This window comes from Podarcis raffonei, chromosome 16 (genome assembly GCF_027172205.1).
Source record: "Podarcis raffonei isolate rPodRaf1 chromosome 16, rPodRaf1.pri, whole genome shotgun sequence".
NCBI classification, from domain to species: domain Eukaryota; kingdom Metazoa; phylum Chordata; class Lepidosauria; order Squamata; family Lacertidae; genus Podarcis; species Podarcis raffonei.
In genome coordinates, this window is record NC_070617.1 from 22,723,009 (window position 1) to 22,747,523 (window position 24,515).

Consider the following 24,515-nt stretch of genomic DNA (forward strand, 5'->3'; position numbering starts at 1 on the left):
GTGTGCGGCACTTGCAGGCTTTTCCCAGAGGAGGGAGAAGCCTCCAAGAGCCACACACATGCTCCGCGCAGCTCATGGGGGCTTTTCCGTGAGGTGGGGGAAGAGATGGAGGGGCTGCTCTTCTCCCTCCTCGGGGAAAAGCCCCCAAGAGCCGCACACACACTCCACACGGCTCTTTAAAGGGAGCGCTGAGCAGAGCCTGCCCCCTGCATTTGCTCCATAAGACGCACACACATTTCCCCTTACTTTTTAGGAGGGAAAAGGTGCATCTTATGGAGCGAAAAATACGGTAAGTATTTATCATCACAAACGAATGGCTAGGCTGTCCAGGTAAACTGATCACCAGATTTCATGCCAGACAGGATTCTGCTGTAGGCCGCCCCGTTCTGTGATGTGTGTATGATGTATTGGGGGTGATGTTGAGCTACAGGGTGGCATAAGGGCTTGCACACCATTGTTCTGGGTTCCTCCTCCCTTCTGTGTGGTGGGGCATGAGCACCCTGTTGCAACAGCTTTAATAAAGATCAGGCTTACTAGCTGCTTTGCTTCTCAATATTCTCTGGGCTGGCCTCTGTTATTTTCTCCTACCGATAGAGAACCTACATAAGGACTCTATACGGGCTCTTAAAGGTAAAAGGACCCCTGACCATTAGGTCCAGTCATGGACGACTCTGGGGTTGCGGCGCTCATCTCGCTTTATTGGCCGAGGGAGCCGGCGTACATGTGGCCAACATGACTAAGCCGCTTCTGGCGAACCATAGCAGCGCACGGAAACGCCGCTTACCTTCCGGCCAGAGTGGTACCTATTTATCTACTTGCACTTTGACGTGCTTTCGAACTGCTAGGTGGGCAGGAGCAGGGACCAAGCAGCGGGAGCTCACCCCGTCACAGGGATTCGAATCACCGACCTTCTGATCGGCAAGCCCTAAGCTCTGTAGTTTAACCCACAGCGCCACCTGCGTCCCCATATGGGCTCTTGGGTACCCTATAAGGGGAAAGGAGCAGGGTTTTTTCGTATAAAAGTCACCCAAAGGGGGGGGGGGATACATCTTTTCTTCCTCTGTTCTCTACACCACATATAAATTTATAAACCACTATCATCCTTCATTGTCTTTCTTCCACATGCTTTTCATTTTATTTTTGCCTTTCCTTGTAAGGAAAATGCTTCAGCCATTCCCACAATCATTTCAGTGACCCTTTTCTGACCCTTTTCTTGCTCTGTTGTGTCCCATGCGCTGGGGAGCAGATCCTTTACAGAAGTCCTCAAGAAAGCATTAAAGTTATTTGAACAAAGAATTATACAAACCAATACAAGTTTATTGAATCCCCCCCTTTTTTTTCAGACATGACATTTAAGTGATAATTAAAAAAAAATCCACAGTCAGACACGGGGTGATCACAATTACCCTTTATCCCTTGGGGAAAGTTCCTTGTAACATCCCTTAAGTTAGATTATGGTGATGGAAGGGAAGGGATAAAACTTTTATATTTCCTTACTTGTACAGGTGGGAGGATGCATTTTATGTTGTGAACCGCCCTGAGATCTATAGGGCGGTATACAAATTTAATAAATAATAAATAAAATAAAAATTATTCTCCTTACCCCATAGAAAGTTTCCATTCTGTTGTATCCAACTAAGTTGGAGTTAGCCAATTGAAATTAATAGAATTCAGTTAAACATGTCAATTAATTTAAATGGATCCACTCTGAGTAGGTTGACCATTGGCTATAACCCATTCCATTCAGGATCTGGCATGGGAAAAGAGTCTTTCCTACAGCAGGCATCCCCAAACCCGGCCCTCCAGATGTTTTGGGACTACAATTCCCATCATCCCCGACCACTGGTCCTGTTAGCCAGGGGTGATGGGAGATGTAGTTCCAAAACATCTGGAGGGCCGAGTTTGGGGATGCCTATCCTACAGGGTATCAAAATGCAAGTCAAGCCTGATTACATTTCACTTGCCAATTTACAGCCACCCCAAAGTTGGCTGGTGCCTTTAACTGAAGCTTGATTTTCAGTCATGTGTTCTGCCTACAAATTTAACACTCAAAGCACATGGCTTTCCCCCAAAGATTCCTGGGAACTGTAGTTTACCCCCGAACTGCAACGCCCAGGATTACAATACCCAGAACTACAGTTCCCAGGATTCTTTGGGGGAAGTTAGGTGGTTTAAATGTAATTTCCATGCAGAGGAAAGCTCCGCCTGCTCATTTCTGTGGATTGAGTTGTTCTTAAAGGCACGTGAGCAGGCCAGGCTGATCTCCCTTCGCCAGCACCATCCTTCACCGACTCTCAGGACGAGTTGTCCTCTTGAGTCGCACATGACATCATACACAGCCGGACAAGCACAAACACGTAGCAGAGGCCTGATCAAAGAAATGGGACTCTGTAAAAAGAGATGGCAAAACATTCCTGAAAAAGAAGAAGCCTGTTTTGCAGAAAGAGCAGGGAGAAAGCTGGAGAGAAGGCAGTTCAGGAAGAAAGAGAGTGGATTGGTGGAGCATCTACTTTGCATGCAGAAAGTCTCAGATTCAAGTCCCAAGCATCTCCAGGTAGGACTGGGAGAGAACTCTGTCTGACACCCTGGAGGGCTGCATAAGACAATACTAAGCAAGAGAACTCTGTCTGACACCCTGGAGGGCTGCATAAGACAATACTAAGCAAGAAAACTCTGTCTGACACCCTGGAGGGCTGCATAAGACAATACTAAGCAAGATGGACCAACAAGGTAGCTTTCTAAATATCCATGCTAGACTGAGAAACTCAGATGATAACTCTGAAGCTGTAGAGAAGGTTGAGCCGCAGTAGATCAAAGATGTATGATGGGCTGGGAAAGCATTCTCATTTTTTATCCTGAGAGGTTCCAATGGGGTCAATGGACCTGAAGCAGAAGTCAACCCAAAAATCACCTTGTCCGGCCTGCTCCTCCAGCTCGGTCCTTGCATCCATCAGTGATCCAAAAAGTTCAGCCAGCCAACGCCTCTGACCCGGGCGATGTTGCACACAAGGGTGAGCCTGAATGCCTACGATGTAGGATGGAGGGAGAGGCGTTTGTGTGTGTTGCAGGAATAGAGGTACCACCTCCAACATACATGAAAACGGAGGCCTGGAGTTTGGGGGTTTGAAAAGCAAATTGGAAGCATTTCTCTATTAACAGCATTCCTTAAGAAATACTTTTTGATGCTCGTCTCGGTTTATGCAGCACTGTGGACAACGATAGCGGACGCAATCTGTTCACCAGCGACTGGAATCAAACCGTCTGGACTGAAGGATCCTTGTTTTCCTTCCCTTTGCCAGAGATTCCCTGTGCCTTTCCCAGAGGTTTGAAGACGGGCAACACTTCCCATCCTAAGTCTTGGATGTCAGATGACGTGCTGCGTTGGTGTTAAAAATAATGGCGGTTTTTCCCTCCCACAAAGAGAAGAGGAGAATTCGGGAAGGGGAGAGGGAGAGAAGAAGAAGAAGAGAAAGTTAGAAAGTTTGATTGCCTTATTTAAATTATTCATCCTCAAGGCCTAATGGACACATTATTTAATAGCCCTTGTTCCCATTAAACAAACAACTCACTGCATTAGTGGTTCAATACTCTTTTGAATCACAAGCATTAAGTCTCCACTGGTAGCTGTCATCTCGCTGCCAGTTCGTGCTGAATTATGTATCAGGGCGATCTCGAAAAATCAATGGATTCCTGACTGTCAGGAAATGGTTTGATATTCACTAATGGCTTTTGTTTTGTTTTGTTTTTTGGTGTTTTCATAAAGCCTTCCTTGTTTTAACATAGAAGAAGCAATCAGCCACACCCAGGGCAATTACCAGAGCCGCTGGTGCTCATAGCGGCAAAGCACAGCTGTAACGCAGAAGCAGGAATGGGGGACTACAACTCCCAGCTGGACTACAACTCCCAGAAGCCCTAGCAAGCAGAGCCAATGGCCAGGGGTGGTGGGTGGTGCAGTTCAGCAACATCAGGGGGGGGGGGCAAAGTTTCCCCACACCTGACTTAAAGGGGAAAGGAAGGTCATAGTTAAGGAGAGAGAAGAGTCACAGCTCAGTGGTAGATTCTATAGGCATAGGCAAACTCCGGCCCTCCAGCTGTTTTGAGACTACAGTTCCCATCGTCCCTGACCACTGGTCCTGTTAGCTAGGGATGATGGGAATTGTAGTTCCAAAATGAGTAGAATGTGTGCTTTTATTTAAAATGCATCTCTGGGTTATTTGTGGGGCATAGGAATTCGTTCATCCCCCCCCCCCCAAATATAGTCCAGCCCCCCACAAGGTCTGAGGGATGGTGGACCGGCCCTCTGCTGAAAAAGTTTGCTGACCCCTGAGGTTTCCACCAGGAGTCTCCCTCATAGCAGTTGCAGCACAGGAAAAAGACCCCAAAGAACTGCTGTGCATAATGGATTGTGTAAGTATGTGCCTCCCACAATTTCTACCACATCTAATGCAAGTATTATGGACTTTTTCCAGTTTAGAGCAAAAGTGAGCAAGGATTTGATATAGGTTCACAAAATTATGCAGGGCATGAAGAAATGGATAGGTTGTTTTTCTCCCTCTCTCGTGACAGCGGAACTTTTGGACATGCAATGAAGCTGATTATTGGAAGATCCAGGGCAGATGTTTTAAAAAAGGACTAAGTAATAAACAGTTTCAAGCATGCAGGCCTAATTATTTAGGATGTTTCTTGAGAGCTCTGGTTTCGGTTGTGGGGAGAGAAACACACACAAGCCATCCTCCTGAAGCACGGTGTCCAGCAGAACAAGGTGAAAAGTTCATGCCCATCTCAACTTGTGTGTCTTGCAGAAACATCCCACCACAGCCCTTCTGCTGCTCCTGTGTCTTTGGGGACAGCTGGTAATTCCATCTGCCAGGATGAAGATGTAAATATGCCAGCGAAGGTTGCCAGACACCCAGGACGTGGCTGTACAGCAGAGGAACTAACTTCCTGTGTCCATCCATGAGTAGCCTCTCCCTGCAATCTCTCTTTGACAACAGAGTGCCCTACAGATATTTCAGGGTTATTTCTTTCTAGCATTTATATTTATATTTATATTTATATTATTTATTCTACAAGGAGCTCAAAGCCACCTCGGGTTACAGACACTTCAGGTTACAGACTCCACTAACCCAGAAATAGTGCTTCAGGTTAAAAACTTTGCTTCAGGATGAGAACAGAAATTGCACGGTGGCAGCAGGAGGCCCATTAGCTAAAGTGGTAGCTCAGCTTAAGAACAGTTTCAGGTTAAGAACGGACCTCCAGAATGAATTATGTTCTTAATCCGAGGTACCACTGTACGTGGTTCTCTCCCTCCCCATTTAATACCCACTGCAAACCTGTGAAGCAAATTAGGCTGAGAGGCAGCGACGGGCCCAGCGTCACCCAGTGAGTTTCACATGGCCGAGTGAGGATTTGAAACCCTGGTTTCCCAGGTCCAGGGCCGACACTCTAACCACGACACCACACTGGCTCTCGAAGAAGTTGTATTCCAAAGAATCTGGAGGGCACCAGGTTACCAAAGGCTGTTCTATGAGAGCACAGGATAGCACTCTTCAACCTTGGAGCTCCACGTGTTGAACTCCAACTCGCATCATCCCTGGCAAACTTAGTCAATCGTCAGGGACGATGGGAGTTGGAGTCCAACAGCATCTAGGGACGTGCATAGGTCATCGACACAGAGATTTTTATACGGGGGAGAGAAATAACCAAAAGGCTGTGTCAAGGAAAGCTGTCTTTTACGTTGCAGTTTCCAGGTGGCCAAGAGTTGGAGATGATGCGATCTGAAGGGCCGCAGGTTTCACAATCCTGGTAGTAATAAGGTAGCCAAATGCAACAGAGGCAAAATGCTCCTACACCTTTAATAGTATAGAAATCCCCTCTTTTGTTCAGTTCATAAAGGTGCAGGACCTCTGGCTACAGTCTTTGGCTATGCTAGTCTTTGGCCTACCTTACAGGAATGCTGTGAAGATTCTGGAGATAAGTAGCAATGTGAGCAATCCTTAATTGGATAGGGTGGCCAGTGCACAAGGGAGCAGGCGCCTGCCCCTGACTTCGTGAAAGGTGAAGGAGCCACGGTCCCCTTTTGCATCCACTCCCCCCAATTCCCTACCTACCAAAAGGGGTGCATACAGCAAGCCTACAGTTTACACAGGGGGTACATTCCAGGTATCACCCCTAAAGCCAAAACTGCATATAGTTAAAAAAAACTGTAAGTCCAATGGCAAGTGGGATTGCAAAAGTCTTTTTTCCTGGATGCCCACCCCCTTTCTATTTTATTTTTATTTTATTTTGCATAAAGCTGATTGCACACAAGTTATGGGCTTACTGCATTTCAAAATACTGTATTACTTTAGATAATTTGATCTGCTCACTTGCATACCTTATTTGACTAGTCACAGCAATAGGTAAGGAGCTCTGCAGGCATCCAAGCACAACCTGCTGACTTCTGGGTTTTCCTTTCACCCAGGTTCTGTCCACGTGAGATTTTACACCAGACATAGGCAAACTCGGCCCCCCAGATGTTTTGAGACTACCATTCCCATCATCCCTGACCACTGGTCCTGTTAGCTAGGGATGATGGGAGTTGTAGTCCCAAAACATCTGGAAGGCTGAATTTGCCTATGCCTGTTTTACACTTTCACCATGTTCTCCATAGTCTTAGGGACTAGGAACTTAAATCCCCTCTTTAATGAAAATCGAGGTCCCCACCCATCCTGAATTCTGCACCCAACTTGCACAACCAGCACCCATGAGTAGATTCACCCATGCCTGTGCATCACTGGTCTTCAGCTGGTCAGCTGGGAGCCATTAGTGGATCTCAACAGAAACATCACAGCCATGCAAATAAATGGAGAACGATTAAGAAATGAGGCCTCCAAAGCCTGTTTGGGTTAAAAGTGGGCCGTGGGTCTGAAAAGATTGGTGATACCTGCTGTACATGATGTTTCGGGCATAGGATTATTCAGCTGCAGGAATCTACCTTATACCGAATTGGATTATTTGGTCCATCTAGCTCAGTATTGTCTGCACTGACTGGCAGCGGCTCTCCAGGGTTCCAGACTGGGGAAATTCCCAACCCTACCTGGCGATGTCAGGGATTGAACCAGTGACCATCTGCATGCAAGGCAGATGCTCTACTACTGAGCTACATCCCTCCCCAGCCTTTCAGCTGAGCGGGTGAGCCTCCTCCGTGGGAAAAGGTGATGGGACACCTTTGCCTATGGCTGTTGGGCCACCATGGCTGCTTCCGCCCACCTGGTGATACTGCCGTGAACCTGCATGTGTGAAACCAGCCTTCCCTTCATTCCCTGCCCCATTCTTACGGTTCAGACCATCAACCTTATTGTTTCACACTCGTAAGAACGCCAGGAGAGCCCTATAGCTGGATCTAGGCCAAAGGAGGCCCATCTAGCCCTCTGCAACCTGTTCTCACAGTGGCCAACTAGATGCCTTTTCTGGGAAACTCACAAGCAGGATCTGAGCACCAGAGCCCTCTCCCCTCCTGTGGTCTCCAGCAACTGCTATTGGTAAGCATTCACTGCTTCCAACCATGGAGGCAAAGCTTCGCCATAATGGCTTGTAGCCCCTGAGAGCTTTCTCCTCCATGAATTTGTCTAATCCTCTTTTAAAGCCATCCAAGTTGGTGGCTATCACTGCCTCCTGCAGGAGCGGGTTCCGCAGGTTAACGAGGTGCTGTGTGAATAAGTCCTTTTTTAAAAAAATCCAGGGGTAGGAAACCTCAGTCCAGGATATCGGAAGGAGCGTCTCCACCCCCATCATTCTGCCCAGACACTGAGGTCCAGCTCTGAGCACCTTCTGGTGGTTCCCTCACTGTGAGAAGCCAAGTTACAGGGAACCAGGCAGAGGGCCTTCTCGGTAGTGGCGCCCGCCCTGTGGAACGCCCTCCCACCAGATGTCAAAGAGAACAACAACTACCAGACTTTTAGAAGACATCTGAAGGCAGCCCTGTTTAGGGAAGCTTTTAATGTTTGGTGCATTACTGTATTTTAATATTTTGTTGGAAGCCGCTCAGAGTGGCTGGGGAAGCCCAGCCAGATGGGCGGGGTACAAATAATAAATTATTATTATTATTATTATTATTATTATTATTATTACCTAAGGCCTGGGGGCTGGATCCGGCCCAATTGCCTTCTCAATCCGGCCTGCGGACGGTCCGGGAATCAGCGTGTTTTTACATGAGTAGAATGTGTCCTTTTATTTAAAATGCATCTCTGGGTTATTTGTGGGGCCTGCCTGGTGTTTTTACATGATTAGAATGTGTGCTTTTATTTAAAATGCATCTCTGGGTTATTTGTGGGGCATAGGAATTCGTTCATTCCCCCACCCCACCCAAAAAAAAAAAAAAGTCCGGCCCACCACATGGTCTGAGGGGTGGTGGACTGGCCCACGGCTGAAAAAGGTTGCTGACCCCTGTTTTAATCCATCCCATATCTTCCACTTCCTTGGACGTTGGTCAGTTCTAGTGTTAGGAGAGAGGGAAGAAAAGTTTCCGTTATCTGCTTTCCCCTTGTTAACTGTTAATTCAGAAGCATACTGGCTCTGACAGAGGAGGGAGGGCCTGGGTTCCGGATCAGGCCAAAGGTCCACCTTGCCCGACATCGTTTCCTTGCAGCTGCCAACCAGATGCCTCTGGGAAGATTCCTCTGCTCCTTGCCACGTAGGCTGAAAGCGCAAGCATTTCCCATCTTCCTTCTAGATACTTGACGGAATTCCCCCCTTAATCTTCTTTGGGCTAAATTTATCCACTTCCTTCCACCTTTCCCTTATGCAACTTTCCCTTTCAGATCCTACATCGTGACAAGGTAAGGCTGCCAGCTGGCGATGCAGCCTGACCTGAAGTTCTAGGGTCTTTACAGTGCAATCCAATCTGTGTCTACTCAGAAGGAAGTCCCACTGGGTACAATGGGGCTTACTCCCAGGTAAGTGGGGATAGGGTTGCAGCTTTGGCCTCCTCCTCAGGATATCCGGAGGAAGGACTAAGATTTATGGGGAGACAGGGGAGTGTGCACAGGATTGCACACTCAGATGTCATTACTACCACTAGTCTCATTATTACTCATTCAGAACCTGAAATCACAAAAGAACGTTTTTAATGTATTTGGGCTGTTTGCCTGCTCCTTTGATCTGTTTTTGTGTGGGTGTTTGTTTTGTTTTGTTTTGTTTTTTGGTATTTAAAAAACAGCTCCACTAGTTTCAGCTCATGAGGTCTAGAGACTTTCTTTCTTAAAATGAAAGCTTTGGCTTCTCGGGAATTTAACCAGAGCCTGTGAGTTGCCCAGTGGTGTTTTGGTCTGGGGTCATGTTGGGGTCAAAGACCCATTCATATTTCTGCAGCAGGGTCCCTGTCCCTAGACTCCTGGATTCACCCAATCAGCATGAAAGAGGAGCTTTTTTAGCTACCGATAAGCAGCCTTCTCCCACTATGTGCTGATTGGAAGAAGAAGAAGAAGAGGAGGAGGAGGAGGAGGAGTTTGGATTTGATATCCCGCTTTATCACTACCCTGAGGAGTCTTAAAGCGGCTAACAATCTCCTTTCCCTTCCTCCCCCACAACAAACACTCTGTGAGGTGAGTGGGGCTGAGAGACTTCAGAGAAGTGTGACTAGCCCAAGGTCACCCAGCAGCTGCATGTGGAGGAGCAGGAAAGCGAACCTGGTTCACCACATTACAAGTCTACCGCTCTTAACCACTACACCACACTGGCTGTTGAAGGCAACTGGAGTGAAAGGAGGCGAGTTAGCCACTGAGGATGGGCTCCTAGGGTCACTCTGGAGAAGGTGCATGGGAAGAATACCCAAGGAGGAGTTATTGTGCTCCAAACAGGGGTGGACTTTGGTAATATGACACCCTTGAGCAAGGACAAAATTTGATGCTTCCCCCACCCCCAGAAACATTTCTCATTTTCGCAATAATTCCTTTTGATTTTTATGGATCTTCTCACTAGGTAGCCTTATAAATATACGTGGTTATTGTTGTTTTGTCCCCCCTCGGCTGGGCATCCTGTGTGCTGCGGGGGGGACAGCCCACACTGCCCTAAATCCAGAGCTGTTCCCTACCAGAGAAGAATGGCAAACCCAGCTGGTGGACTATGCCGAAATGGCAAAGCTGACTGGAAAACTCAGAAACCAAGAGGATAAAAACTTTATTAATGAATGGGGGAAATTTACAAGTTATTTAGGAGACCACTGTAAGCAGATGGAAACAAGAGCAGGATTTTGACATACTGGTAGTGTAAAAAAAATATTATGGATAATATGGTTTGATTTTTTTTTATTATTAAGGATTTTCTTGTTTTACAGAAGTGTAGTGCCTCGTGTGTTTTTTTTCTTCTTCCATGTAACATTTTTACAAATCCGTTTCATTTGTTGAGGCATTAGGGGGAGAAGAAAAAAGAAAGAAAAAAGAAAGGGGGGTGGATAGAGGGAAGATGGATGGGGGTGGGGTTGGGTGGCGGTGTTTCTATTATTTTTAATGTATGTAGAGTTTGGTGTCAGCGTTGCTTGTGTTGTTCGCTTGTGTTCCTTTGGTGGTGAGAGAGGTTGGGGTTGGCCTAGGGTGTGATTGTTTGCTTGTGATTGGCTGTGGTGGTCTTTGTTTTCATGTGTGAGGGGGGTGGGTGGGTGTTTTGGATCAGGTTAGCCATATTGATCTGTATGCTGTTGGTGGGTTTTTGTCATTGTCCTGTTGGGCTGTGTATGTGATAAAGGGGAGCCATACCGGGGTGAAGGCGTCTTCTTCTGTTTGTCCCCGTGTCAGTTTCAGTTTATTAGTTAATTTTTCTAGTAGGGCTGTTTCCCATACTATTTGGTACCATTGGTCCATGCTTACTCCTGACAGGTCTCTCCAGTGTCTGGTTATGGTGTTTCTGGCTGCTGAGAGCAGGTGGGTTATGAGTTCTTTGTGGTGATAATATGGTTTGATATAATAACTGGAGTACAAACTAATATGCAGTTGTAGATGTTTTAAAACAAGACTCCGTGGACAGGATGGGGGGAAGTCGCAAGATTCGAAGAATCTCCACATATAGTGTTACTTTGTTGATGTGTGTTTATTTGTTTTTGTTTTTATGAATCTGCATAATCGGAGTATCACTGAGTCATGCCCAAGGAAGCGTTGTGCGGAAAATGTTGACTCTGGTGAATATTATGCCAAATTGTAAAAATTAATAAAAATTATTAAAAATAAAATAAAATCCAGAGCTGCTCCAAAGCCCAAACATTTGGGAAGACTGAAAACAGCAGATGTTCCAGATTCAAGGGAACAGGGTGCATGGTCTGTTTCATCCAACGGACCTTCACGGAAAACACAATATAACTTGCTCCAAAAGAAGATATCGGAGCGCTCCAAATCATTTGCCCATGTACATGCATGGAACATTGTAGAACTAGCTGAAAGGCAACCCATGGAGATCTGCATTGATGGTTGCAATGCACCCCTAATTACTGAAAATTAATAAGACTGTTTTTAGAAGGCTGCATAACCTCAGAAGGGGCTGGTGGCTTTGAGCCTGCCGCTACGCTACAAGTCACCGCTCCCCATTGATTGACCCTCTTCCTCTGGGCCCACTCTGCCCAAAGAGAGGGGGGCAAGGGGGGCAAAGGCCATCTCCTCTTCTCTCATCTCCTATCCATGCTTCCTGGAGCTCCAGGAGTTGGCAGTGGTGCCCCCACTGGGATGTGGGCATTGGTAGGTACCCAGCGAAGCCAACTCCTGAGTGCTGGCCCTGCCCCTCTAAGCATGCAGAAGCACAAGAAACACAGATTAAAGAAGATAGCATAATCTTAGAAGCTGCCATAGCTGCGAGTATCCACTACAGTACTAGAAATAACTGTCCTCCCTCTCTCCCTTCTCTGCAAATTAACAGCGTTGTTAAAGATGGCATCAAGTTCTAGCATGTTGGCTGGAGAATGGCAAAATCTGACTTACCGTAGTGAAATGAACCGCACAAAGGATACCGATCAACACGAGGCCAATGAGGATCGCTGCGATAGCAACCAGGAGTGCGGTGTGGCCCAGTCTTTTTGACCCCTCTATATCTCCCTGTGTGTAACTGTTTAATGCCTGCAGAGGAGAAATGCGATTTTCATTAAAAAAAACCAACCAACCAACCTGTGCCTCCATTCTCACTCCTTTTGTCACCATTGGCGGGTGAGGCCTTGCTGCCGGAGGCGCTGCCACCGAAGGCTGCGTGGTTGGCAGTGTTCTGTGACGGGGCCTCTTTGGTGGTGGCCCCCCAGTTGTGGAATGCCCTCTCTAGCCAGGTGTGCCTGTCTCTATCATTATTAACTCCCTAGGAGAAAATGTCCCTGTTCACCCAAGCATCTGGTGGCTGAAGAGTACTGCCACCTCGAGAGAATAGGCTAGAAGTATGTTTTTGATTGAAATTGATTTTAGGACATTTTAATCTGTTTTATAATGTTTTTCTTTTTCTTTTTACAGTTTTGTATCTGTCTGCCAGCCTGGGATCCTTGGGGAGGAAGGGCTGTGTATCAATTCAGTAATGAATAAATCATCGGCATAATACTTTAACAACCAGCTCACAGTTTTTTCATTCTCCTGTCCTCTCTCCCCCTCCACCCAAATCTACTATATATTTTGGAAAGCTGTCATACATCTCTTAAAAGATATTGTCACCAATTCTTACACAGTGGTTCCTGTGATCAAGATCATAGCTTTTGGTCTGTGCTTGGATATACTTGGAAACCATTTTGAATCAAGAAGGTGGACTGAACCTTTAAAAGCTGTGCTGATTTTAACCACTGATTTCAAAAAGGTGCTGGGTTTCTTTTTTTGTTTCCTTATAATTTTATTTATTACAGTGGTACCTCGGGTTAAGTACTTAATTCGTTCCGGAGGTCCGTTCTTAACCTGAAACGTTCTTAACCTGAAGCACCACTTTAGCTAATGGGGCCTCCTGCTGCCGCCGTGCCGCCAGAGCATGATTTCTGTTCTCATCCTGAAGCAAAGTTCTTAACCCGAGGTACTATTTCTGGGTTAGTGGAGTCTGTAACCTGAAGCGTATGTAACCCGAGGTACCACTGTATTTATGTACTCATTGCATTTATATCCCACTTTTTTCTCCGCTGCGCTCAAGGCAGTGTACAGTGGTGCCCCGCAAGACGAATGCCTCGCAAGACGAAAAACTCGCGGAAAGAGTTTTCCGTTTATTGAGTCGTTCCACAAGACAAATTTCCTATGGGCTTGCTTCGCAAGATGAAACGTCTTGCTTGCGAGTTTGTTTCCTTTTTCTTAAAGCCGCTAAGCCGTTAATAGCCGCTACGCCGTTAATAGCCGCTAAGCCGTTAATAGCCGCTAAGCCGTTAATAGCCGCTAAGTCGCTAATAGCCGTGCTTCGCAAGACGAAAAAACCGCGAGACGAAGAGACTCGCGGAACGGATTAATTTTGCTTGCGAGGCACCACTGTACGTGGTTCTCTCCCTCCTCATTTAATCCCCACAACAACCTTGCAAACTAGGTTAATGACAGGCCTGAGGTCACCCAATGCACTCCATGGCTGAGTGGGGGATTTGAACCCTGAGCACGCCAAGTGCAAATAGATAAATAGGTACTGCTCTGGAGGGAAGGTAAACGGGGTTTCCGTGCGCTGCTCTGGTTCGCCAGAAGCGGCTTAGTCATGATGGCCACATGACCCAGAAGCTGTACGCCGGCTCCCTCGGCCAGTAAAGCGAGATGAGCGCCGCAGCCCCAGAGTCGTCCGCGACTGGACCTAATGGTCAGGGGTCCCTTTACCTTTACCTCCCGGGTGCTAGAACCTGACACTCTAACCACTACACCACACTGGCTATTCCCAATCAACGCCAGGGACGAAGCGGCCATTTATCCAGGAGCTGATTATTACTGCTGCATTCGTACGGTTCATTGCTCCACCACCGCTGATCAATAAATCCCACAGCAATTTAAGTAAGTGCTGCACTTCGAAGGCTCGGCTGTCCACTTGACAGAATATGCATCTGAACAGTGCGAGGTGGAGGGGAGGAGGAAAGGGATTCTTGTTTTACTTGGAGGCCATAGATATCATTGTACTGGCCAAGCATTTGAGTAAGAGGGCAAACTATTTTTAGGTGTGGTTTTACTGACATTTATTTGCTCCTAAATTGTAGCTGACTTTGGTTTAAATGACTCTCCCATGAGGAAAATTTGCAGCATCTGGGATTTTTTTAGTTTAGAAAAAAGGCGAGAAAGAGGTGCCAGGATAGAACCTTATAAAATGATGCATGGCACACAAAAAGTGGATGGAGAACAGCTTTTCTCTCTCTCCTAATGCTGTAACTCAGGGACATAAAATGAAACTGAATGATTTGGGACAGATAAAAGAACTTTTCCACACAGGACATAGTTAAACTACGGAACTCACTCCCACAAGAGCCAGCGATGGCCACCAACATTTAGAAGTTCTAGGTTTAATTCCTGGCATATAAACTACACAAAGGTCAGATGAAAGCTGGGGGCAAAAAGCTAAACCCTCTATTTATTGGGTGGCGCTGTGGGTTAAACCACAGAGCCTAGGACTTGCCGATCAGAAGGTCGGCGGTTTGAATCCCCGTGACGGGGTGAGCTCCCGTTGCTCGGTCACTGCTCCTGCCAACCTAGCAGTTCGAAAGCATGTCAAAGTGCAAGTAGATAAATAGGTACCGCTCTGGCGGGAAGGTAAACGGCGTTTCTGTGTGCTGCTCTGGTTCACCAGAAGCAGCTTAGTCATGCTGGCCACATAACCCAGAAGCTGTACGCCGGCTCCCTCGGCCAATAAAGCGAGATGAGCGCCGCAACCTCAGAGTCGGCCACAACTGGACCTAATGGTCAGGGGTCCCTTTACCTTTACCTTTACCTTTAAGGTGACACAAGCAATTTGGCACAATGGCTCCTGAGATCACGGAGCGGTTTTTCAACTATGTTTTGATATTGGCCACCATTGTGAATCAATATGGCAGACTCAACATTTTAAAAATGCACCAATCTGGACATTTCTTAAGGTATATAGACAGATTTTTGCATGTCCGTTTGGCAAATATACACATCTCTTTTCCCCCCAAGACATTTACCCTAATTTAATTCATGTTTGTATATTGTTTTCATGAATATACACAAGGACCTCAGTCCCCCTCTACCTTTGATGGAACAAGTGGTTTGCTCGGAGCTCTCCATGGTGCTGGAACCTTCCCCTCCCCACCCGTCCCTCAGATCAGAGCAGGACGAAACCTTGAGAATGGCCATAGCTCAGTGGCAGACCATTGTCCTGGCTCCCAGTTGCTGAAGGAAATTGATACACGCTTTCCAAAGGCTTTTATGCTTAGATTATTGTGGTACATAGGCAGATTGTTGGCTTAAGGCACTTTAGGCAATACTCTTTGCTAATCCTCATTACAGCTACAACAAAGGTAGGCGCTCCAGCTGGCAAAGCTTTGAAAGATGATCCAGTGACTATCCTGAATATAGGAACGGGGTGCGCTCATCTTAAGGCTGAAAGAGTTTCTGAAATCTCTTGCAATGCTCAGTAGGCAGAGCTCTCTATTTCCTTCTCTTTGGGCTCCTCCTGGACTTGGGTGACAGGGAACAAGTCGCTACCACCTGAGAGGTGGCTGGGACTGGTGAACTATTCTCTCCTGGGGAGGCAGAGCTATTCCCGGTATCAGACAGCTGTGTCTGACAGAGGTTCTCCACCAAATGTGGAAAGGGAGGAGGGGAGAGAGCAGGCTGAGGAAGCCCCCCACTCTGCAATCCTTGCTAGCAGATTCCCCCACTCCCAGCAGATACCCCACATCCTACTGGAGGCCTCCCCCATATCCTCCCTCTGCATTTTCCCGACTTGGCCAGCCCATGATAAATAAGCATCTGCCTCGAATGCAGAAAGCCCCAGGTTGAATTCTTGGCATCTGCAGATAGGGCTGCGGGAGAGACTTCCATCAGTGCGGACTCTTAGAGGGGTTTTTTCCTCTGGTGGCAGGTGACAGAAACTACGACACCAGGAGACCGGTGCAAAACCAAATCAAATAAAGGTTTTATTACAAAACAACAAAGCTTGTGGGTGTTTTTCCTTGCAGGCAGATTCAAACTGCAACTTTTCCTCCTTTTGTAGTCATGACCAGCTGTACTCAATCTGCCCAGAGCTCACAGAAACAGTTCTTAAAGGTGCAAACATCTTTACTGCAGAATGACTCCCAAGACGGACAATCAAGGGAGTACGAAGTGGGGGGCGGAGGGGACGGGCCGCCCTGGGCACCACTCGGGGGGTGACAAGATGGCCCGCTGCCCCCCCCCCAGCTGTAGAGCAGCTGAGGGCGCACGTGCAGTTAGTATGGGCACCCCTCGCGTGGCATTCGCACAGGCTGCCACTCTCGCACGCCGTCCATACGGCTGCCTCTCACACAGAGACTGTACGGGATGTCGCGTGTGCGCTGCTGGGCGGTTTGCCCCGCCCCAGGTTCCTCCGCCACTGCGGACAATTCTGAGCTAGCTGGAATCAGCGATCTGACTCAGTATAGTGGTACCTCAGGTTATATACGCTTCAGGTTACATACGCTTCAGGTTACAGACTCCGCTAACCCAGAAACAGTGCTTCAGGTTAAGAACTTTCCTTCAGGATGAGAACAGAAATCGTGCTCCAGCGGCGCGACGACAGTGGGAGGCCCCATTAGCTAAAGTGGTGCTTCAGGTTAAGAACAGTTTCAGGTTAAGAACGGACCTCTGAAACGAATTAAGTACTTAACCCTAGGTATCACTGTATAAGGCATCCTATTTCTCCTCCCCTCAGAGGAATTGCTATAAATTGTGGCAGGTTGGGAGCACAGGCGATTCACAACGGATGCAAGCTTTTCAGACTGCCAGCGCCTCAAGAAGACATTCTGCAGACAGAATAAAGCCTATCGGCTACACAACTAGGCAGAGGTCTACTCAGCTGTACATGCGATGATGGCATGCGGCATTAGCTGAATTGCAGGCCCGGAGGGAAATTGCTAGTGGATCAAGTTTCTCATCTGGCCCTTTTTCAGAAGCAATGCAGCAAATATATCATGTGGGCATTCCTGAGCTTCTCATTACACTTGGGTTTTGTGGGAGCCTTGCAAGAGCTTATCCATAAGACAATACAAAACGAATACATTGCAGCTTCTGTGGGAGTGAGGGCCTCCTGCCTTCCTGGGGAACCTTCTGGGGGCCAAATGGGTGGAGCCAGATGCACAACTGGGTGGAGCAACGTATTTAAATTTGACCTCAAGGAGGGCGTGGACTGTGGAGAGTGCCAAGGGTCAGGCAGGGATGCCTGGAGGGCCAGTTGTGGCCCTTGGGCCTGATGTTCCCCTACCCAGACTTGTATGAGTTGATGGCCATGTTTGCATGTAATGATACGCCAGATGTTATGGCTTATTGTGGTTTATTGTGAAAGAACAGAAGGCGGGTATATACTGCCCAATTGCCTCCTCTTCTATCATCCGCTGGTGGAAGCAGAATAAACAAACGAACCAAGAAGCCTTGGCTTTGTGTTACATCAGAGAAAGCTAAAAATGCTTCAGTTAAAGACGTTTGTTTCGTTTTATTTATTAAGGTGCTTTCATACCGCTCTGCACCGCCACAGCCACCACGTAACGAAATAATCTGAACCAATTTGCATACATTCCCTGCATAAGCTAATGCAGGAACAGTGATGTCCTTCACCCATCAAACCTCTCCACCTGTAAAAGCCTTACAAAAGAGGTTCGTCTTCACCTGAATTTATGTAGGGGCTCAGGCCTCCTCATCGCTTAGAGCCAAGCTGCATTTTAACCTTTCAGGAAGAAGATCCAAATCTTCCAACATTCAGGTTCATTGGATATCCACAAGTTCTAGCATTAAAGAGAGGGAGAAAAACTTTTCTCTAGTCACTTTCTCCCAGCCGTGTCCAATGGTACCTTGGGTTAAGTACTTAATTCGTTCTGGAGGTCCGTTCTTAACCTGAAACTGTTCTTAACCCGAAGCACCACTTTAGCTAATGGGGCCTCCTGCTGCTGCCACGCCACTGCTGCGCGATTTCTGTTCTCATCCTGAAGCAAAGTTCTTAACCCGAGGTACTATTTCTGGGTTAGCGGAGTCTGTAACGTGAAGCGTATGTAACCCGAGGTACCACTGTATCATTTTATAAGCTTCTATTGAACCTTGGGCCCAGGGGCCAAATTCAACCCTCCACATGGCCCCTGAGACTCTCCCCATGCCCATCAAATAAATGAATAAAAATACTTAACTAAAAATAGAAATTGTAGAAAGAATTGGACAGATTTTCCTGAGCACTGGGGGTCAAAAGAAAGTCACTTAAAAACAGCTGAGACCCTTCATTCCAAATGTGCTAGGTATCAGAGCCTGCCCCCCTACAAAAGAAATCCTGGCTACACCTATGCCCATGCCACATACCCCTCTCCAGCCACATCTCTTCTCCCCAGGCCACAGCCCTCACCAGCCCTGATTTGCACCCTCCTTGAGTGTTTTGCCTGGCTGGAATGTGTCCTTGAACTGTGATCGTGCCTCTTGCTTGACTGGATTGTGTGTGTATGTGTGTGTGTAGAAACTAGCCTATTGTACAGAGGTCCAATTTGCATCTGTTGCTCCTCCCAGCTTTCCTTCTGGCTCCACCCACCACTGGCATGTGGCCCTTGGAAGATTGCCCAGAAGGGATTTGCGGCCCTCAGGCTGAAAGAGGTTCCCTACCTTTGATGCAGAGGAACAACTGTGGACAAGGCAGTTGGATATTGCTGTACTGGGCTGGTGCCATTCGTACTTGTTTTTTTGTTGAGCCATTAACTCTGATGGCGAGAAAATGGTACCCATTATTTAAAGAGCAGATCAGCAGGGTGAGATATCTGTATAGTGATTCGAGGCATCTCTTCTGAGCTCTCAAATAACCCTTGCTGCTTGAAAGCTTTATGGTCCCCAGAGAGATGGGGGAGAAGCCATCTCTCTTAGCGAAATACCTTCTGTCTCCAGTCCACCGTCCTGCCAACTGCAGACAGAACGTGCTTCGAGGTTCTTTGGCACACACAAGCACACACCCTTAGCCTCTCCTAATCTCTCAGGGCTCTGAACCGGCCAGCCATTTCTCCCTTCGTGCAAGTAATGGACCGCAACCCATTAGGTTGGCTAAATGGACTCTCTCGGAATGGATGGTCTGTGTCGTGCACGTATCCACCCACACTTCTACACTTATCTTCCTATATGCATAAAAATGTAAGGTTGTCGTCACGTAGCCCCCCCCCCATTGGGAGGATTCTGGGTCTCGCATCAAAATCCCAGATTTCCAGGAAGTTAGGGTGGGGTGAGGAGGCAAGCTGCACAACACCATGTCGTGGGAGCGAGGAGGGAGGGGCATTGACAGGTGAAATGTTGTGGTTGAAAACAAGAGCAGAGGTTTGTGTGAAGTAGGGATGGAGGGAACTGAAGGAACATGGCGGGTGGGGAGAGTCATGGGCATGCCTGTGAAAATGGGGGTGCAGTGTGGGACTGCAGAATAGAAGAGAAAAATGGAGAAGAATAGGGAGCTTAGCAGTCACTTGAGGTGGGATGGGGAAGCTCGGGGGGGCAGGGAAATGGTGGGAGGTTTGTGAACCGAGTGAGCAGGGGCGCAGCCCCTAGCAATCAATACGGAGAGAACAATATACTGTACATTTGTTGCAGAAGGGACTCATATGCACAGCCCAATGCTGCTCTTATTGAAAAAAGAGTTGCAACTGGAAGCGTTTCTGATCTCCTGAATCCCCTATGTGCCTGCATGTGCACACACACACACACACGTGTACACACATGCACACACAGGACTTTTTTGAGCACCTCCTCTCCTTGACCTATTGCAGCTGGTTGTTACAAGAACTCCAGAGCGAAGACCTAGCACCTGAATTTGCTTCTTCCTCCTCCCTCCTCCTCCCTTTTCCTTTTGCATTGTATCTTTTAGCTTACAAGCCAAATCTTATTATTGATAGCTGTAAGCCACTCTGGGAAGCTTCCCCCCACCCCCGGCTGAAGAGCAGGGGTCAAAATCTTTCAAACTGGTAAATGACAGCCAGGGCTAAGTTGGGCTGTTGAATGGTCCTTTGGCCACAGGAACCTCTGCCTTCACCCTCCTCTTGGGCTTCTGGGTTGGCAGCTAGGAACATAGGAAGTGGCCATAAACCGAGTCAGACCATTGGTCCATCTAGCTTAGTATTGTCTACACTGGCTGGCAGCATCTCTCCCAGGCTTTCAGACAGGGGTCTTTCCTGGCCCTACCTTGAGATGCTGGGGATTGAACCTGGGTCCTTCTGAATGCAAGGCAGATGCTGTACCCCTGATCCCAACCCTACCCCAATGTCGGGAAGGAGACAGCAGTTAGCATGCAGAAGGTGTACTCTCTACCCCTGAGACAGGCAGAACTGCAAAATGGGCCAAAATGGGCCACAGATCTTCACCTCCTAGAGAGAAAGAGAGATATTATAATGACGGACAAAACAGAAGTTTCAAAATCATCCTTTAAATGCATCCTTTTCATCAGAGCAACTGATGAACATTTTTATCAGCGGCTGGAAATGTTATGCTTTAAGAATTTAAAAGTTCTGCTTTAAGTTTGCTGTAATAAACCTATTTTTGGTCATGAACTGCATTCTACCAGGACCCCAGAGCTTGCAGGTATTATTTTCATTGCAGGGTGGGTGGAGGGGACAGACGGACGAGTCGATCTCACACCCTTTTCCAGGCTAGAGCTCCTAAACCATCTTTGCTTCCTGGATCTCACTTCCCTATAGCCTAGAATCTGCCAGAACACAGGGCAAGGGAGTTCACCACCCTCTGTTCTGAAATTCACACCTAAGGCACTGGAATGGAAATAACAGTGACTGGGATGAGGCCTTTTGGGAAGAAAGTTTAGAATTGCCAGGGGGGTAAGGATGACAATTTGCCAACAAAGCATGCACCACTATAAAAGACTTGTGCACATCTTCCTCATGTGTGCATGTGAGGGCTGAGCGGGTCTCCTGTCCTGTCTTGCACCCAACTTGGATCCAGCCCCTGACCCAATTCAGGAACCTTACAGAGTCACACAGGGCTCCTTCTCCCTGCTTTCCTTGTCTTGCATTTTGACAGCCCTGGATTGCTTCAGGTGGACTTGATCCAAGCCAAGGGTATCCAAGGCTGCCTCAGTCTGATCCACCCAAATCCCAGGTCAACCCAGATCCACACAAGGCGGTGTATGTGCTTCTCCTTCTTCTCATTTGGTCCCCACAACAACCCTGCGAGGTAGGTTAGGCTGAGACTGACTGGCCTCCAAGGGTGACCCAGTGAGCTGCATAGCCAAGCGGGGATTTGAACTCTGGTCTCCCAGGTCCTAGTCTGACATGCTAACCATTACACCACACTGGCTCTCTGGTTTTAACTTTGCTGTTCTATCTTTCCTATGCCTGGTGCTGTACAAGACACAATCACTTGCCGCTCATTATCTGAAATTTCTCTCTCTCTCTCTGAAAACAAAACCAATGGTGCATGTTCTTGAAATTGTATTTATTCATTGCACTTATATCCCACTTTTCAAAGAGCTCAAAGCTTCTTCTCCCCTCCCCTGTGTGATCCTCACAACCACCCTGTGAGGTAGGCTAGGCCAAGAGAGAGTTAGGAAGTGACGCAAAGTCGCCCACTGAGGGAAGGAGGATTTGAACCCTGCTCTCCCGGATCCCTAGTCTGATGCCGCAACCGCCACACCACCCTGGTTGTTGTATGGACTGGGCACCAGAAGGAGAACAAGTTCCAGAAACAAGTCAGTCGGATAATCAACGCAAGTGACTGAAAAGCAGGGTCTTTGCACTATAGAAACCACAACTTCTATCCAGTACAGTCGTACCTTGGGTTACATACGCTTCAGGTTACAGACTCCGCTAACCCAGAAATATTACCTCGGGTTAAGAACTTTGCTTCAGGATGAGAACAGAAATCATGCTCCAGTGGCGCGGCAGCAGCAGGAGGCCCCATTAGCTAAAGTGGTGCTTCAGGTTAAGAACAGTTTCAGGTTAAGTATGGACCTCTGGAACGAATTAAGTACTTAACCCGAGGTTCCACTGTATTGATAACAAAACCTTGAGACAAAAGGTTACAACCTTAACATAGGCTTGCACCAACAGCACAGTGAGCCCCACTGAACTCAGCAGTGCTTAGGATCCGGAGTAAACTCAGGTCTCCTCCAGATTGGGGCTGTGTAAACACACATTTCCCTTTTACTCTGCACCCACTACACTCTCACCCCTGGGTTCAATCCACATCTATCCTGCCTTTTGCTGCTCTGAACCCCTTTGGGATGAAGGTGGGGGAGAAAGATAAATGCAATAATAAATAATGATAAAATCTACCCTCAACTGTGATTCCCCCGTTGCAGGGAGAAGAGACTAGACAACCCCTTTGAGCAGGTTCCAGCTCTAGAATTCTATGATTTTATTTTTTTTTACAAAATGCTGCATTCCCCCTCCCCCCAAAAAAACACCCACCTTGGCTTTGATCCCAACTGGAAAAAAAGAACAACCTAGCTGGATTTTAAGCCGGCAATATGTACACACAGCTTGTGGTTCTTTTGGGAGAAAGATTCAATTGCATAGCTGCAGATTTAGGCTTGAGCAATTAGAAGTGGGTTAAAGTGTTCTCGGGCAGTAAATTCACCTTTTTAAAAAAAGGGGGGGGCTTTTTCAGGAAGGAAAGCAGTGCAGAAATGCTTGGGGAAGTGTGGGCTGACAATGGAATGACGGGACATCTGGAGGGTCCCCCCCCCAACATTGCATCTTGAAACCATCTATTGCACTTCCTGGAAAGTTAAACCCAGCTAAATATCACCCAGGAAGCTTGCTTCTGAGCCAACCATTAATAGGTCGGGGCTGCCATCACATCCATGCTTCCTTAGATGCAAGCCCCTGTTTGAACTCCATGGTACTTTTGAGTTACACCTGCAGCGGATCAGAATCTAAAGGTGCAGTGGAGACTGAAGCTGGAAAGGAGAGATTCTGAAAAATAAATTTCATAGGGGGTGTTGTGTCCCCTCCCTCTATAGTCCAGGGGAATCACGGGTCAGCTGGGGTTGTCATTAGACCCACTAAAAGTAAGGAACATGGCTAACTGGTGTCCTTTTAATGTCGGCGAATCTCTCCAGTGCTGGTTCTACTCAAGAGTAAACCCCCTGAAGCCAATGGGCATGGCTACCTTATGCCCATTGAGTCCAACCAATATTCTCTTGGAAAGAAATCAAAAGGTCTACTCTGAGTGGGGTACAGCTGAATACAACCCTTTTAAACCCTAATGATTAATGTTTGATGTATTACAGTATTTTAATATTTTTTTTAGAAGCCGCCCAGAGTGGCTGGGGAAGCCCAGCCAGATGGGCGGGGTATAAATAATAAATTATTATTATTATTATTATTATTATTATTATTATTATTATTATTATTATTATTATGTTTTTTATGATGATGATGATGATGTCCTTCCCCTTTCCAAGTAAGAGCTGTCCAGTAGGAGGCGACGAACTGGGGAGGGGCGCAATCGTGGAGATAGGGACGCTCCAGCCCCGACGGCGCCCCCTTAAACCCACCCCCAAAAAACACCACACAAGGCTTACCATCACTGAGAAGACGAAGGCCACGATGTTGATGGGGTAGGACGGGCAGAAGCAGGAAAGGATGCTGAGCCACAGGTAGTTTTTGGGCGCGTGGATCTCCTCTTCCTCGGGGCCCGGCGCCTCCTCGTCGCCGTTCATCTGCAGGTCGGCGCCGCTGTTGCTCTTCCCCAGGCCCCGCCTGAGGTCCGAGTAGGCGGGCGGCGGCGAAGAGGAGCCCTCCATGAAGCCGGCGCGGGAAGAAGGAGAAGAAGGGAGAAACGAAGTTCGACGGGGCGGACGCGAGCCGAGGAGGAGCGCACGGTTGCTGCTGTCCCTGCGGCGGAAAGAGCTGCTCCGTCGGCCGCTTGACCTCGCTCAGCCCCTCTCCTCCTTCTCCTTCTCCTCCTCGCTCCTGTCTCCGTTCAGGGACGGCGGCCAAAAGGCAGACCGAGCCAAGCCCACCTCGATCCCGGGCAAACTCTCAGGTTTCGCTCCCCGGCCAAGCCGAAGAGGTTGGCGGCTTGGGGAAGAAAAGATCGCTCCCGACGGGCTCAGCAAGGACTGAAAGCGCCTTTGGTATGGCCAGCGGCGGCGGCGACGGCAGTAGCAGCACCGAGGCACTCGGAGCGCCGTCTGATTGGAGGGAAGGGACGCCCACTTTGGAGTTACACGGAGCTCTTCGACCCAATCAGGTATTGTGGGGAGATGGGAGGAGGAGGAGGAGAGGACTGGGGAAATGGCTCTGAGCCAGGATGGCTAGACGGTCTTTCCAGGCAGGATGGCAAGGGGATGATTGAGGTCACACCCAGAGGTGCCAACTTGAATAAAATATTTTTTGGGGGGTTGGAGGTAAGCCCCATTGATCACATGGTATGGTACACCCACCCACACCTACACACCATTTGAATGGTAATGACCATTAA

The 24,515-nt window shown here is 47.8% G+C and overlaps 1 protein-coding gene and 1 long non-coding RNA gene across 3 annotated transcripts; one reads left to right on the forward strand and one right to left on the reverse strand.

Annotated features, from left to right (window-relative positions):
• Window positions 1–1,043: 1,043 nt before the first annotated feature.
• TMEM233 (transmembrane protein 233) lies at window positions 1,044–23,951 on the reverse strand. 2 transcript variants are annotated; one of them, XM_053369722.1, is made up of 3 exons: window positions 23,614–23,951; window positions 11,943–12,077; window positions 1,044–3,376 (listed from the first exon to the last, which is right to left on the reverse strand). In XM_053369722.1, the coding sequence occupies exons 1-3, from the start codon at window positions 23,833–23,835 to the stop codon at window positions 3,365–3,367; spliced, it is 369 nt and encodes a 122-aa protein (XP_053225697.1). In that variant the 5' UTR covers window positions 23,836–23,951; the 3' UTR covers window positions 1,044–3,364. The 2 variants fall into 2 exon arrangements, with proteins under 2 accessions (XP_053225697.1, XP_053225696.1); XM_053369721.1 differs by lacking the exon at window positions 1,044–3,376 and having other exon boundaries at window positions 10,955–12,077.
• LOC128404227 (uncharacterized) lies at window positions 8,571–11,978 on the forward strand. Its single transcript, XR_008328081.1, has 3 exons — window positions 8,571–8,674; window positions 8,802–8,936; window positions 11,881–11,978. It is a non-coding gene; the product is annotated as an uncharacterized LOC128404227 (long non-coding RNA).
• Window positions 23,952–24,515: the final 564 nt, after the last annotated feature.

Bases quoted from the DNA above. Each gene is read 5' to 3' on its own strand.
- TMEM233 (XM_053369721.1), bottom strand. From the start codon at position 23,835: ATGGAGGGCTCCTCTTCGCCGCCGCCCGCCTACTCGGACCTCAGGCGG. The intron at 12,078-23,613 runs GTAAGCCTTGTG...TCTCCTCTGCAG, and splicing joins CCTTCGTCTTCTCAGTGATG to GCATTAAACAGTTACACACA.